This window comes from Rhipicephalus microplus, chromosome X (assembly GCF_043290135.1).
Source record: "Rhipicephalus microplus isolate Deutch F79 chromosome X, USDA_Rmic, whole genome shotgun sequence".
NCBI classification, from domain to species: domain Eukaryota; kingdom Metazoa; phylum Arthropoda; class Arachnida; order Ixodida; family Ixodidae; genus Rhipicephalus; species Rhipicephalus microplus.
Genome location: NC_134710.1, coordinates 63,918,921 through 63,932,074, shown reverse-complemented (window position 1 = coordinate 63,932,074; position 13,154 = coordinate 63,918,921). Strand labels below are relative to the sequence as shown.

General features: G+C 44.0%; 2 protein-coding genes across 3 annotated transcripts in view; one reads left to right on the top strand and one right to left on the bottom strand.

Annotated features, from left to right (window-relative positions):
- LOC119176121 (uncharacterized) overlaps positions 1-8,305 on the bottom strand; it is a 283,463-nt gene extending 275,158 nt beyond the window's left edge. For both annotated transcript variants that reach the window (XM_037427262.2, XM_075876986.1), the window contains exons 1-3: positions 8,172-8,305; positions 3,745-3,827; positions 3,316-3,471 (exon numbers count right to left, since the gene is read on the bottom strand). In XM_037427262.2, coding sequence (XP_037283159.2) covers positions 3,316-3,471; positions 3,745-3,810 — 222 coding nt within the window. In that variant the 5' untranslated portion in view covers positions 3,811-3,827; positions 8,172-8,305. The remainder of the gene's footprint in view (positions 1-3,315; positions 3,472-3,744; positions 3,828-8,171) is intronic.
- A 215-nt stretch (positions 8,306-8,520) lies between these two features.
- Mpp6 (M-phase phosphoprotein 6) lies at positions 8,521-11,323 on the top strand. Its single transcript, XM_037427261.2, has 5 exons — positions 8,521-8,834; positions 8,920-9,020; positions 9,901-9,991; positions 10,074-10,153; positions 10,897-11,323. The coding sequence occupies exons 1-5, from the start codon at positions 8,781-8,783 to the stop codon at positions 11,027-11,029; spliced, it is 459 nt and encodes a 152-aa protein (XP_037283158.2). The 5' UTR covers positions 8,521-8,780; the 3' UTR covers positions 11,030-11,323.
- The last annotated feature ends 1,831 nt before the right edge of the window (positions 11,324-13,154 follow it).

Here is a 13,154-nt window from a genome sequence, read left to right as displayed (position 1 = left end):
GGCTTTCGACTCAGTCGAACTGCAGTGTGCCGTGGCTGTGACAAGGCAGAATTTGTGCTGTAAGCCGGCGTCAATGTAGCGCTAGAATCTGGTTCCAACTTACGCTCATGCACCGCATGTGTATCAATTGCCTGTTCTGCCAGGCATTCGGAAAGCACATGTGGTGCAAAAGTGCCAGCCAGAACAGGATCTTAAAATGCTACGGCGACGCCAGCCGAAAGCACATGTGGATTCGCCTAGCGACTAGTCAAAGCATGTTGCAGTTCAACTGAGTCGAAAGCCATGCATCCTGCATCGTTAACATCTCTATTCATTGCGATAAAAGGCCGTTACAGTTGTACTAAGCATGCGCTATGCGTGTGTCCACGCGCGAGTCTTAATACGTATATGCTATTATTGACATGTGGCCTGCGAAAGAGTACGGCAATAGTTTTGTGCCGCATACTAGAGGCACACTGCACGCAAATCGCCGCTGTAAAGTGGAACAGCTGGAGTCGCACTTGAATAAACGCAATAATTATACTTACTCGTACACTTCACTGGGCTCGTAGTTTTTCCTGCCGATTGCGATTATAGCCTAAGGTGACGGAGCTCAGCATTTTTTGCTGTGGACGTAAATCTGTGCAATAGCAAAATACCGCACCGGCATGATTCCCACGATGCACTGTGAACTTCACAGCCAGTGCTCGGCAATCTCTTCCTCTTGCGCCGGTTGCCGACGCATCAGACTACAGCGCAGGGGTACCCAGATGACATTTTATAAGCGGGCGCAGTGGGAACAGGCGCTTCAGACGCTTCTTCACATTTCAAACTCCTAAACTCCCAGAGCCACTGCATGCCATGCTAGCGAGATGCGCCTTGGCAGTTCCAAACAAATTATGCCGTCTCTGGGAGCGAGAGTATACTGCCAGTAGCGCCTGGGTGCGAGATAGGCGTGCTCTCATCTATATCAAGGATGCATTATGCCTAAACACAAACAGCTCTCGCTGACCAAAGTGCGGCTGTGGCAAATCAAGAGAGGGCAGCCCAACTGCTTAATTTCCTTCACAAGATTGCACCCTGGACTACAGCGTATGCTATTTAGCTGCAATAGGAATACTAGGGTCTTTTGAGGCAATTTCGTAATCAACCTGATGTTATATATAAAGTTTAAATGTGAAAAGGTGCCATTATGATCCACAAGAAGTATACCGTATTTACTCACGTATTAGGATCACTTTTTCCCTGAAAATCTGGCGCCAAGTTTAGGGTGAGCCAACGACAATCAAACTTTCTTAGGATTCTTTTGAGCACAGCTGCCACACCGTTCTTTTTGCCGATCATCACATTGGCATTGTCGGCAGAAAACGCGATGCAAATCTCAAGCCTTATACCACACGATTTGAGCGCATCCAGAACGATGTTTGCAGTCTTTTGGCCAGTGGCCTCTCCAGAGAGTTCCTGCAAAGGAAGCAGTCGGCCGAAGTGAACAGTGTAGTGATACAGGATCGTCGTGCGACTTTTGCAACGAAATTCGTGTCAAAACTGCTCACGGTGAAGCAAAAGCAACTTCGTGTTGAAGTCTCACAGGACATGCTGGATTTCACAAGCAGTGACTCCAACTTCATGAACACTGTAATCACTGGTGACCAGTCTTGGGTGTACGGGTACAACCCGGAAACCAATGTGCTGCCAAGTGCTTTCTTTGACTTTTGCGCTGTGGTACACCACGAGTACGCACCAAAGGGTCAAACAATCACCAAAGAGTACTACAGGGATGTGCTCCGCCGACGTTTTTGCTCATTTTCGGCCGGTGGCCTCTTCATAGAGTTCCTGCAAACAAAATAGTCAGCTTTCTACGTTTCGTGATTTCTCGATGTAGTAGGTCCCCACAAGTGGGTGCATGTGTGACCCACTGTCGTTTCCGTCCACTACGATTGCGAAAGCACGGAATTTCAGAGCCTCCGCCACTGTCTTTCTGGTATGTGCAGCCATTTCTCCAAAGATTGGCAGTTGTTTTAGTAGGTCTGCACCCGTACCGCTTCGCGTCCTTGCACTTCAAAAACTTTTCCAAAACACCGGCCCTGAGTGATCACTAATGCTTAGCAGCAAGTTTTTTTCCACAAGAAATCCCGTGAATGGGCATTCTGCACGGATCGCACTGCCTTTACAACTCTTGAGAAAAGCTGCTAATGTTGCCTCGCCCTTTCGCAGCACGAACATAGTTCTGATGGTTCTGTGAAGTGATGTGCACTTTTATATTAGCCTTTCCGCTGAGCCACATGCTTACATCACAGGTGCATGCGGTACAGAATCCGTACTTGTTGCCTTTCTCTGAAGTCACAAAGCATGAACAACTCAGCTGTGAACAGCTGTGCTGTTCACACAGCTGAACAACTCAGCTGTGTGAACTCAGCTGTGAACAAGTCTAGAAACAAATACTTCTTTGATTTTGTCACCGCCATCGACCTTCTAATTGAACTACGGAAACATGCAACTCCCGAACGACAGCACATGGCTCAACGCGCAAAATGTGGGGGCCACGACCGGGCACAAAGGTTCTGGCTAGGCTCAACAGAAACGATTGCAACAAGTGAACTGAATGGTGGCCGGAGCAGCAAGATTTCGGCATGCAGCGCTGTTTCTCCCAAGCACGCCGATATCGAGAGTGCAAAGCACATTGTAGGTCGCTTATCGCCGGTTTGTCGGCCACTCTTTCTCTGAAAATGAAATGTGCTCGGCAGTCTCGTTGTCTTGTGATAGGAGTGCTGGTGAACATAGTGTTGTGGCTTCGGCCGCTCTGCACTTTTGGCAATCTTTTTCCGTTGAGAATGCCCCTTTTTCCTTGCTTTCTTTCGGTACGGTGATGAGCACTTCTCGCAGCCAGCCTTCTCCAGGATGCACAGTGCCTAGAATGCACTCAGCGGTACTCTACGATTACAATGAAATGAGTGGCGAGTGCTTTTCCGCAGCACCACCACTGGCGCAAAGAGCAAGACTGACATACGCGCATGACTTTTTTTTTTTAAAGAGAGAGAAAGAAAACCACCTCGGCTGTAGTGGCCACTTTTTGGGAAATTCATGACATTCATACAATCGGGAGATTAGGTATAAATTAGGGAGTCTGCCCGAAAATTCAGAAGAGTTGGCAAGTACACTTGGTAATAACAAAATCACCTTTTCAAACATGATTTACACAAAAAGAAAACAAAGAAAAAACTGACAGGCCAGCAAACAAGTTAGTCAGGAGAGGTGCAAGCAGAATATACTTTACCATTTGGTCTTCAATGCTACCCTTCAAATGAAACAAAGTGAACAGAGGTCACTGATACTTACAGAACCTAGCTGTGGAAGTAGTGACGTAAAGGGCTCAAGATCACATTTTGTCCTGTAATGAATCATTTCTGCCTCCAAGCTAATGAATTCTCTTACACTGGGAGACATAGCTGGTCCGCTAGATTCCCTTATCAGAAAGCGAGTAGGTGAAACCACCTGCAAATAAAAATAAATGAGTGTTCCAAAAGGCATTTAAAAAACCAGTACATATTGCAGAACACAAGTTAAAAGAAAACAGTTCTAGCTTATTGTTTATACTCGAACACTCATGGTAAATACTTCTGTGTGATGCAACATCCAGCATGATGGCTCACTGCAGCTGTGATCACTAGTTCCTTCCTCAAATATTTTTTTCAACTGTACAGCAGTTTGCTCACATACAGAAACAATAACCAACATGCCATTATGTTTTCACTCTGGACGTCTTACCTTTAAAACTATGACATTCATTCTTTGCTTCCATTGTTGAGCACTTCTAAATGCTTCGATGGCCATACTGCCTGAAATGAGAACTGCAGGAAAAATAAAAGATTTTTGTCATCAATTCACTCACTATAATCTATAGTGAAGTGTTTATCACAGCTTTCATTAAAGTTTTCAAAGAATGCTGTTGTTATCGGCCACATGCAAAACAGCAATACAATATGTTCAACATATCCTAATATGTTCGACATATCCTAATTGGGAAATGCCTTTGTCAATTTAATCTTGTGTTAGTCCCAGAGAACTGCATAAATGCAACTGTATGTGCCGTTGCATTCCAAACTTTTATTCTATTCATACTGACGATTCTCCTTTTTAAGTGTGATGGGTGAAATGTTCACTGCACTTTTTGGTAGTCATCACCAGTCCTCGACCCTGTCCCACCACATCTTTTAAAATCTGAAGAAAAAAAATTCAATATTTGGATGCAATTTTATTCCAAGTATATAATAGAGTGGGCACAGCAAAAGCTCTGAGCTCCCAGAAAATGCCTCGCTTCTTTATCTCTCAGACAATGCTGCTGTCAAATTAAGATAAATTTTGCTCTATTCACAAGTTGTTTTTTCCACAATTTCCAATCTTTGTTCTACATTGCTTTATACATGTACTAACAGAAGCTCCCCTTTACTTTTGTTAGCTTTGATCATGCATGTAGGTTGAGTTCCTTTGGTCTCTAATATAGGACAACAGCTAATTCTGAGTGACATTTCAGAAAAAATAAGGTTGACTTGTAACCGAATAAACCTGGTAGGCTGAAAATTGGACCACAACCCATGACAGATGGACTTGCAGACAGTGCATACCTTTAAATCCTATAAATGTGTGCAATGGCAGTATGAAACCCACATGAAATAGTGTACTACTTGCTATGGAGATTACATGGCAAATCTTGAAGATAGAAAATAAGCTGTGCATGGAGAAGCAAAATGAGCAAAAGCGCCACGTGTTATGCTAAGAAACATTGCGTACATTAGGCTGTGCCCGAAGAGAAACACAGTGAGGTGTTATCGAGTGCGAGGATGAAGAACCCAAGTCACCATGCTTAGATTCTTCATCCTTGTTTCTCAGAATGGAGGCACCATTCTAGCGACGTTTTGTTCTGTTGCATCATGGAACGCATAGAAAACAGCTCCCCTGGTGTGCATCAATGGCCAATTCCAGTGGGCCGCAGTGCTTTATATCAGCCAATATCGGGAAATCCATATAGCAGGAGGCTAACGAATAGGAGAAATGAATAAATTTTGCCCGCAGTTGAATTGGTTGAGTGAGAATAAATTAAACTGGCTTTAATGGTGAGAAAGTGACAGCTAATGAGCAGGGGCGGCGCCAGGGGGGGGCAAGGGTGGGCTGGAGCCCCCCCAAAATTCTCGCCTGCCCCCCCTATGCCCACCCAAGTGCCCGGAAGCATATATTGAAAACCTAGTAGGAGCAGAGCTAGCTTGCCTCCCCGGAGGAACTCACTTTTCGTGGTTGCCCCCCCAGTAAAAACATCCTGGCGCCGCCCCTGCTAATGAGCCATGTTCATGAGCCACATGAACATGCAGCAAACACTGCAGCACTCTAAATCCTATTTTATATTAAACAGCTTCCCCAAACAGCTATCACTTAAGCCAGAGGTATCGGAGACACTATGGGGGCAAGGCATGAACACACAAACACAAAAAGGCCATCTACCAATCTGGCAAGGACAAGATATTTAAAGACCATTTAAACATGCTACCAGGCTAATACATGGCTTGCACATGATGTCGCCATTGCCTTATTCCTATTGCTGTGGCCATATTGGTGAACAGCCACACAGACGAGCCGTTCGTACCACACGTACGAACGGCTCGTCTGTGTATAAGGCAGCCGTTAAAAACCGATAAAGCAAGGGTGGTCTTACTGCGAGGAAAAAATGTGGTTGTCCAATGAAGCGGATCCGGACACTGTACACACGACTTCGAACACCACCTTCTCGAAAGCGTCACACAAAAACAATTGGAACTATTTGGTTTTCAGCGCTAACTTTCTTGTTTTGATTGATTGATATGTGGGGTTTAACGTCCCAAAACCACTATATGATTATGAGAGACGCAAAACTTTCTTGTTTTGGGCAAAATAAAGGTGTACAAGTCAATGAAATCGCAGAGCTGCTTTACCGGTGGCTGGGTAAAGAGCCAGTCTAAAAAAGAGCTTCGCGACCGTGAATTTGGTCGCGCTTTTAGAAGCTGGCTCAACAGTTCATCTAATTGACCCATTCGCCAGCCCCATGATATCCAATAGCAATGCACGAATGCTGCTAAATCCCGAAATGTCACACCAGGAGTGAGACAAGTTGACAAGCTTTTAGAGCGATTTCTCGGGCAAAAAGAGAAATGTATGCACCGAGTTCTCATGAGAGCGCAGCGAGATGCTCAGGCGGCAGCGCATTTTTTTATCACACGTCCCCTTGACTGTCCATTTTGTCTTATATAAATATAGAGGGATGTATGTGGTACCTGTGTGTTAACAAGTACTGAGGGTTTAGTCCCTGCATGCGGACAGTCATCTAGAGCGAACAGCATTCAGCTTCATCAACACAGATCGGCCTGTGCTTGGCACCGTTTGGCTTTTGCTAGCCACTTTTCGCGACTCATGACTCAACGCTCATGTTGTGCAGCACCTGCGTGCTTGAAGCTGCGGCAGAGTCGCAGAGGTGGTGCCTAGTCTCTGTTCCTCTCACTGAACAACGCGGATGGCTTTCCTTTCCTATGAACACGAGAGCATCCGCGTTAGCATCTTAATTCATATCTCCTCTCTCTTTCACTTGCCTACTACAAAATGCGCTCCACATACACAAATGTTGGGGTTTGCTTCATTAAATTTAGTGTGTATTATGTGTGCCAGCCAGACACTTCAATGGCTTGCGTTGAGCATTTTTGTGCGGCTGCACCGGCCTTCAATAAAGTTTGGTGTGTGAAAAATACTAGTGGGCTGCTTCTTTCTTTCGCAGCTGTCGCCACGATACCAGCAGTCAACAACTGCGCATATGGCCAAAGTGATGGAAGAAACTTGCCAGCACGTCGACGCAGCGCTACAGGTGGTCTAACCCGCTGTTCACCAATATGGTCAACTCGCTTTACACTGTGACGTCAATTGACTTTGGTGCAAGTGATGTATAGAAGTCTACTACCAGTTAGAAGGTTACCAAATTTCATTACATTTCAAGGAAGATATCAATATATTTGTTGTTCCACGCAACCATTCGTTGTGACATTAACAGGGCACTGTACTGTATTTGTACTATTGAACCTTTGTGCTGCCAGTTGCACTAACTTTACTTAGATTACAGCACGTAGCACTGCATTTTTTGCCGAGCCCAAGACGGCGTGCTGTGTTCTCACTTGCATAAATATTTTGATATTTTGCTATTTAGAAAGATATCAACACTGAGCAGGGCGGCTAAACGCAGCTTTCTTGTACAGCAGCCCCCCCCCTCCCCCCCTTTTTTTTACCCTTAACACGTGAGCGTTGCGGGCGTAGCGTTAGCGTTCGTCACTCACAGGCAGCCCGCAAGAGATTGGCGCACGACGCGTGCTCAAGGCAAACGCAAAGTTTTGCGTTGTTCTGAAACTATCAAGTGCCACATACTTCTTCAAGTCCCATCGTCCTGTTGGCGGAAGAGCGTGGCAGAAAACAGCTGCACAGGACTGTTCATCACATGTATTCTCGTTCATTTCGCCGTCCATAGCTATACGGAGCCTATCGACTAGGCGGTCGACGCTCGCGCGTCCGGGTTTAAAAAAATAAGAGGGGGGGGGGGGGCTGCACAAGAGAGCATCAAGTAAAGGCCACAATTATGCCAAGTATTATGTGTATATCCCGTAAGTACAACACCTTTAAAAGCACAACAGAGTAGCTCCAAATGTTCAGTCGCGATGGTCAACGTGAGCCAGAACAAAACACGTGAAACGCGAACAGTGCGCGCTAGACAGCAATCCCGTATTTGCATGACAACAGCACATGGCTGCGGCTCGCACACAAAGATCAGGTTATAGAACAATTACATACATCCAAGAAAATCAGCTTGTAATGAACGCGTCGCTACCGTCGGTCTAAACAATGGCGACAACAGAAATCGCGCTGTCCCCCATTATTTTGAAAACAATAAAGAACAAAACGGCGACAGTCATGAAACGAGCAAACACTACAAAATAGATATAGGCTTTAAAATATAAAAATACACCGTCAAACAAAGCGCGAATCTGCAATCCATATCATAGTAGCGTTCTGTATTCGCACTCATGCCTGAAACGCTGTCATGCTTTGCAATGCAAAACGAATGAACACGGTCACATGGCTGAGTTTTCGTGCTTCTCAAAACGATTGAAAAAATAAAGCAATTCTCGTACCTTAGTGAACTGTCGTGACGTTAGTATGATGCTGGTGCGCATCACACGTACGCTTTCGCACGATATCTCATTCCAAACACGTGCTCACAACTCGCAAGCTACGCTCGTCTCTGCCCGCGTCCACTAAAACCACGTGACTAAAACCAACCCCTCTTTCCTTCCTCCGTAACAAAACCCAACCCTGCGCCTGCGATGAATGGATGGATGAATGAATGTGGCTGTACCCTTTAGATTGGGTGGCGGCTAACGTCACCTAGCCGTAATACTACCTGGCCCTAATACTACCTGCGCACCTGGCCCTACAGCGCTGCGGCTGCTAGCCAGTGACGTTTGGCAAACAAAAAAATGAGAGCGCTTAATATTGTCCTTAAAAAGTCGCTTCTTGCTGTAAACAATATCAGAAAGAAGTTATAAAAGAGCATTTTAAAAGGCTTGCGACCTAAATATTGCGATTCGGTGAATCCTAGTCTGCCTACTAGTATGTCACCAGCCAGCTCAATCCGATGCGCATTGGAGGTTCAAAAGTCAAGCGGCGCATGAGCGAAATCGGTTTTCCTTGGTTTGCGCAGTTGTGGAGTGGTCGTCGTCAAAATTCTTTAGAAAAAAAAAATGGCACGAGACACCTCAAAGACTAAACTTTCAAGGCATCTCCTCGACATGAAGGTAAAAGCGTGGCATTTTTTATGCTTATGTCCCCAGCATATTGTAGCTCGTGTTGACGTTTGTATCACTTTACCCCTTCTTGCAGTTTATGAAAAAAAGCAAGGAAAAGGCACAAAAGGATCAGGAGGATGAAGAACATCGCTCATTATACAACAGCGATGCAGTGGACACTATAATAAAGGAGGGGTACGTTAATACCAACATAGGAAACTCGCGGTAAATCGCAGACTCGCTATCGTAGGTGTATGTTCTAAACAATTTTCAGAGCCTTTAGTGTGCTGTTCAATTTGTTAATGTTTCACTGTTTAATCGCTCACCTGCTACCAGCTATTCACTCATTGTGCTGGGACATGTTATTATGATTATAAAAAAGTGTGAGAGCACTTAACTAGATGTGCAAGGTAGCATATCTTCGTAGTCTCCATCAACAGTCGTCGAGCACATATAGCCGAAGTGAAAGTTTCTACAGCGGGACTTCGTCGGACTTTTAATGTGACCGTTCCCAGCATTTTTTACCTTCTTTACGCTTTTTAAAATATTAAATTGCGCTATTGTTTCGCGAGGGATATATGTATAACGTATTTAGAAACCGAATCTAGTAATGTTAAAAAACAAATCTAAGCACTTTTCAGATTATTAAACAGTCATTTTAGAAGTTATATAAAATTATGTTCATATCTTTGTGCTCATCGTTTCAGCATTAAAACCACATGGGAGTTATCAGGGACTACTTAGCAGATTCTTTGCATGCACACATATGCGCATAACTTGATACAGAATGCACACAATCATTGTATAGCCATAGAAGTCTGCATCCCCGAGAAATGAAGCCTGCTGCACCATGTAAGGTCTCCCATTCGGGGGGATCAAACTTGTACTGTTGCAGCAAACTTGTCTTTTTTTATGTAGTTGACATATAAAAGCATTTGTGAATGATCCAGAAATACATTTGTGCTTGCTCAAAGCAGCTGTTCAATTCGTCGTTTGAAATTTTAAAAATTTTCACACTGCACTTCACAAAAAATGACCTTTTGATCATGCTTGTGTTGCATACTTTTTTTTTTAGGTCACGTTACATTATTCAAGAAAGCTATGCACCTTGCTTAGACCTTGTTCTTCCTAGAATGTCTTTTAAGGGCCGTAATCCTGAAATTGAGGTGAGGTTGTGAAAAATTACATTCTGCTTGCTGCATTCTTACAAACAGACTATCAATTCCTGATGAACTATTAATATTTTAGCGATTGATGCAAGGTGAAAATGAAAAGGAGCTTCCAACATGCAAAATGCCGGGCATTCCAGATGAAGAAATGGCTGAAAGGTGAAACATTGTTCATTCATTGTGCACCTTACCAAATATGCTTTTTTTAATGAACTGTTTGCTTCATCAATATCTACATCTTAATTATATTGCTATACACTTTCACGAAACAAAAATAACTGTCTGAAGCACTGACAGATAAAGGAACCATACTGGTCATACTTATGATCATATGTACACATATGTAGCTTGACAGTACTAAGCGCACTTGACCAAATTTTAAGCATTGCTGTCAAGCCTTATCTCCTATTGTGTGGTATCAGCCACAGACAAGATGCAGGCATAAAATGGAAGCTTAAGTTGCATGTTAAAAGAAGGAATGCCTTGAATAAGCATCTTTGAGCCAGTGTTATACTGTGTACACAGGCACGGTGCTGATGCCACTCGCATGCTTGTATGTGTAGAGGTATGGTGTATGTGTATGGTGACATCAAACAAGCTTAGGGCCCTGTGCACTTCAATTTAAATGCACATTAACAAAGTCCTAGTGGTTGTAATTTTTGGAGCCCTTCACTATGGCATCCTTCATAATCATATCATGATTTTGAGACATTAAATCCCAAGAATTATTATGCAACGCAAGGAGCTGAATGACTTTACGCCGTAAGGTGGATTACTCGTCTGAAACACGTCGTGCTAGCCTCTATTATGTTCGACAGGCATACGGTATTCAATTTGATGATAATCATTGCCCCTCATCTGCTTTTGGTTCTCGAACCATTTCTCATATTCTGCTCATCCAGGTACTCCACTCTGGTTGGAACAATGGCTAAAAAGTTTGACGAAAGAAAGAAAGCCACCCTGTGTTCTCAAGAGACAACTCACAAGGCAAAAGTGCTAAAGCGCTTTAAGTTTCAGAGGCCATCAGATGATTGAGCGGGCAAGAACATTCCTGGTCGTGCACAAGGACTTTCACCATTGAGCAATGTTGTTATTCTACATTTGTCAGAATCAGTTGACCTTTCGGCCTCATTGCATGAAGATACCACTTTTGTGTTGCATAACTGTATTCTTTGGTCTGCTTTTGTTATAACCATCACTAATCGAAGGAAGGAGACACAGTTGAAGGTGTGTGTGTGTATTGTGAAAAGAGAAAGGGGGCAATGTCTTAATTAGTGATATCTGCTTGCATGCTTACGATCATTAAAGAAATCATGAAGAAAAAATGAAGCTGCTTGGTTGTAATCTTCCCAGCTTCGATGAGGATTATACATGCCAATTCTGAAATATTTTGGCCTAATATCCAATCCATATTTTTATGCCTGTTTGAAATAGCAGTTTTCTTGGGCTCCTAAACGACCATGTGGCACCACCATAGGCACTAACATGTGATGTCAGTTGGACGACATGCATATAGAAGCTTTCTTTTGCTCTGAAATAATAGGTTCATAGGGACATAGGAAGGAAAAAAATAACACTGCACTTTTTACATTTTGAGTCGTATACTGTGCGAGTACAGCAAGTGGTCTGCTTCGTTCAGGTACACCCGGGCTCTGCCACGTGTTGCCTTCTCTTGCTCGGTGCAGCGTGGCAGTTTTTTTTCTTCTTACTGGTAGTGTTGGGTTGTTTTTCATGCCGTGTTTTGGGTGGGTTAGTCCTCGCTGTGCCTACTGTGTGCATTGTCAGACAGTGCCACTCAACTTATCAAAGTGGAAACAACGTTTGTGACCTCTTTACAGCACCGTAGTTGAGACGGCATGATGATTTGAACCTCAGTCAACTGTGGCTCGGCAAACATCGCTGCGTTGCCATGTTTTGTCGACGGCAAACTTTTCATTTGGTGAGTTAAAGTGACGTGAGCTGTACAGTTGAGGGGAACATGAGCCGGGGAATCAAAATTGTGCTTTTATAGCTATTGACAAACCCGGACAATGAAACTACAATTTATAACTACCGCTTATAACGTAAGTCACGGGAGTCGGGAATATTCGCACTATAAGCGGTACCGCCCTATAACCAAAACAACCTTTTTCAAGGGCCGCACTTGCGCAAAACATGTTGAGCATGCAGTTTCACGTGTGCGAGAATTGAAACAAGCGATGCGTAAGTAAAACTTCTTTTGGGCCTAGTTGGTTCATAGCCATAGAATATACTTTTACAAAAAAAAAAAAAAAAGGGCTCAGCTTTGTATAAGCGACACGTCTCTGACGCTGCTCCCATCTGAGTTTCAGTTCATTTCATCACGTATGTAATACACGGTTTCATTTCTTTTGTCAACTCTGATTGTTCCTCTGAGTGTCTGTTATCTGTCGAGATGTGTGGCGCATGTGCGGTGAGGTTGCCCAGGAGGTATTTATGCATTGACATATCCCGAAATAAAGTCAGTTGTTAGTCAGCGCTGGTGTGTGTCGTCGCTTTCTTTGTGGATCGTTTTATGTTTGCGCTGTAAAAGTATATTCTAAAGCGATGCGTGCTTGCTAACATTTAAATTTCTTAATGTGAAAAGAATTTAACGTCCAAGGACACGCGTTGCCAATGAAACGAAAGGGGGAGGGCGGGTGTCTAACAAACGAAAGAATCATCGCGGAAATTCGCCAACTACCAGACCGCCTCGATTATGCACATTACACAGAAACTATGTCGAATCGCATCCAGAATTTGACGCCTGGAAAGGCACCAACCGTTCGATTTCATGGACGCGCACCTGACTTAAGACATCACATGGCGAGCCACTATTTGAGTGCTACATGTGCCGCCATCGTTTTCATTTATGACATGCACTTTTTCCGTCAAGTGTGGCCACCGCAAAGAATTTCATTGATTTGGTACCTAACTGCAACTAGATTCACGCGACCACTGCCGATCGAAGCGAAGCCAATGCCGATTAGGTCTAGCTTGCCGTTTGGTATGTTGTTGCGGGAAGTTTATCCAAAACATGAAGATTCAGCGTGAAAAAGATGGCACTAGCAGTGAACCAAAATCAGCGTGCGTGATACGAAAATCGTGTTCGCGGAAAGGAGACCAGAAACGACAACTCTCCAAGCTTACAGGGGTGGTGCCA

Bases quoted from the DNA above. Each gene is read 5' to 3' on its own strand.
- Mpp6 (XM_037427261.2), top strand. From the start codon at position 8,781: ATGGCACGAGACACCTCAAAGACTAAACTTTCAAGGCATCTCCTCGAC. The intron at 8,835-8,919 runs GTAAAAGCGTGG...CCCTTCTTGCAG, and splicing joins GGCATCTCCTCGACATGAAG to TTTATGAAAAAAAGCAAGGA. The intron at 10,154-10,896 runs GTGAAACATTGT...CTGCTCATCCAG, and splicing joins GATGAAGAAATGGCTGAAAG to GTACTCCACTCTGGTTGGAA.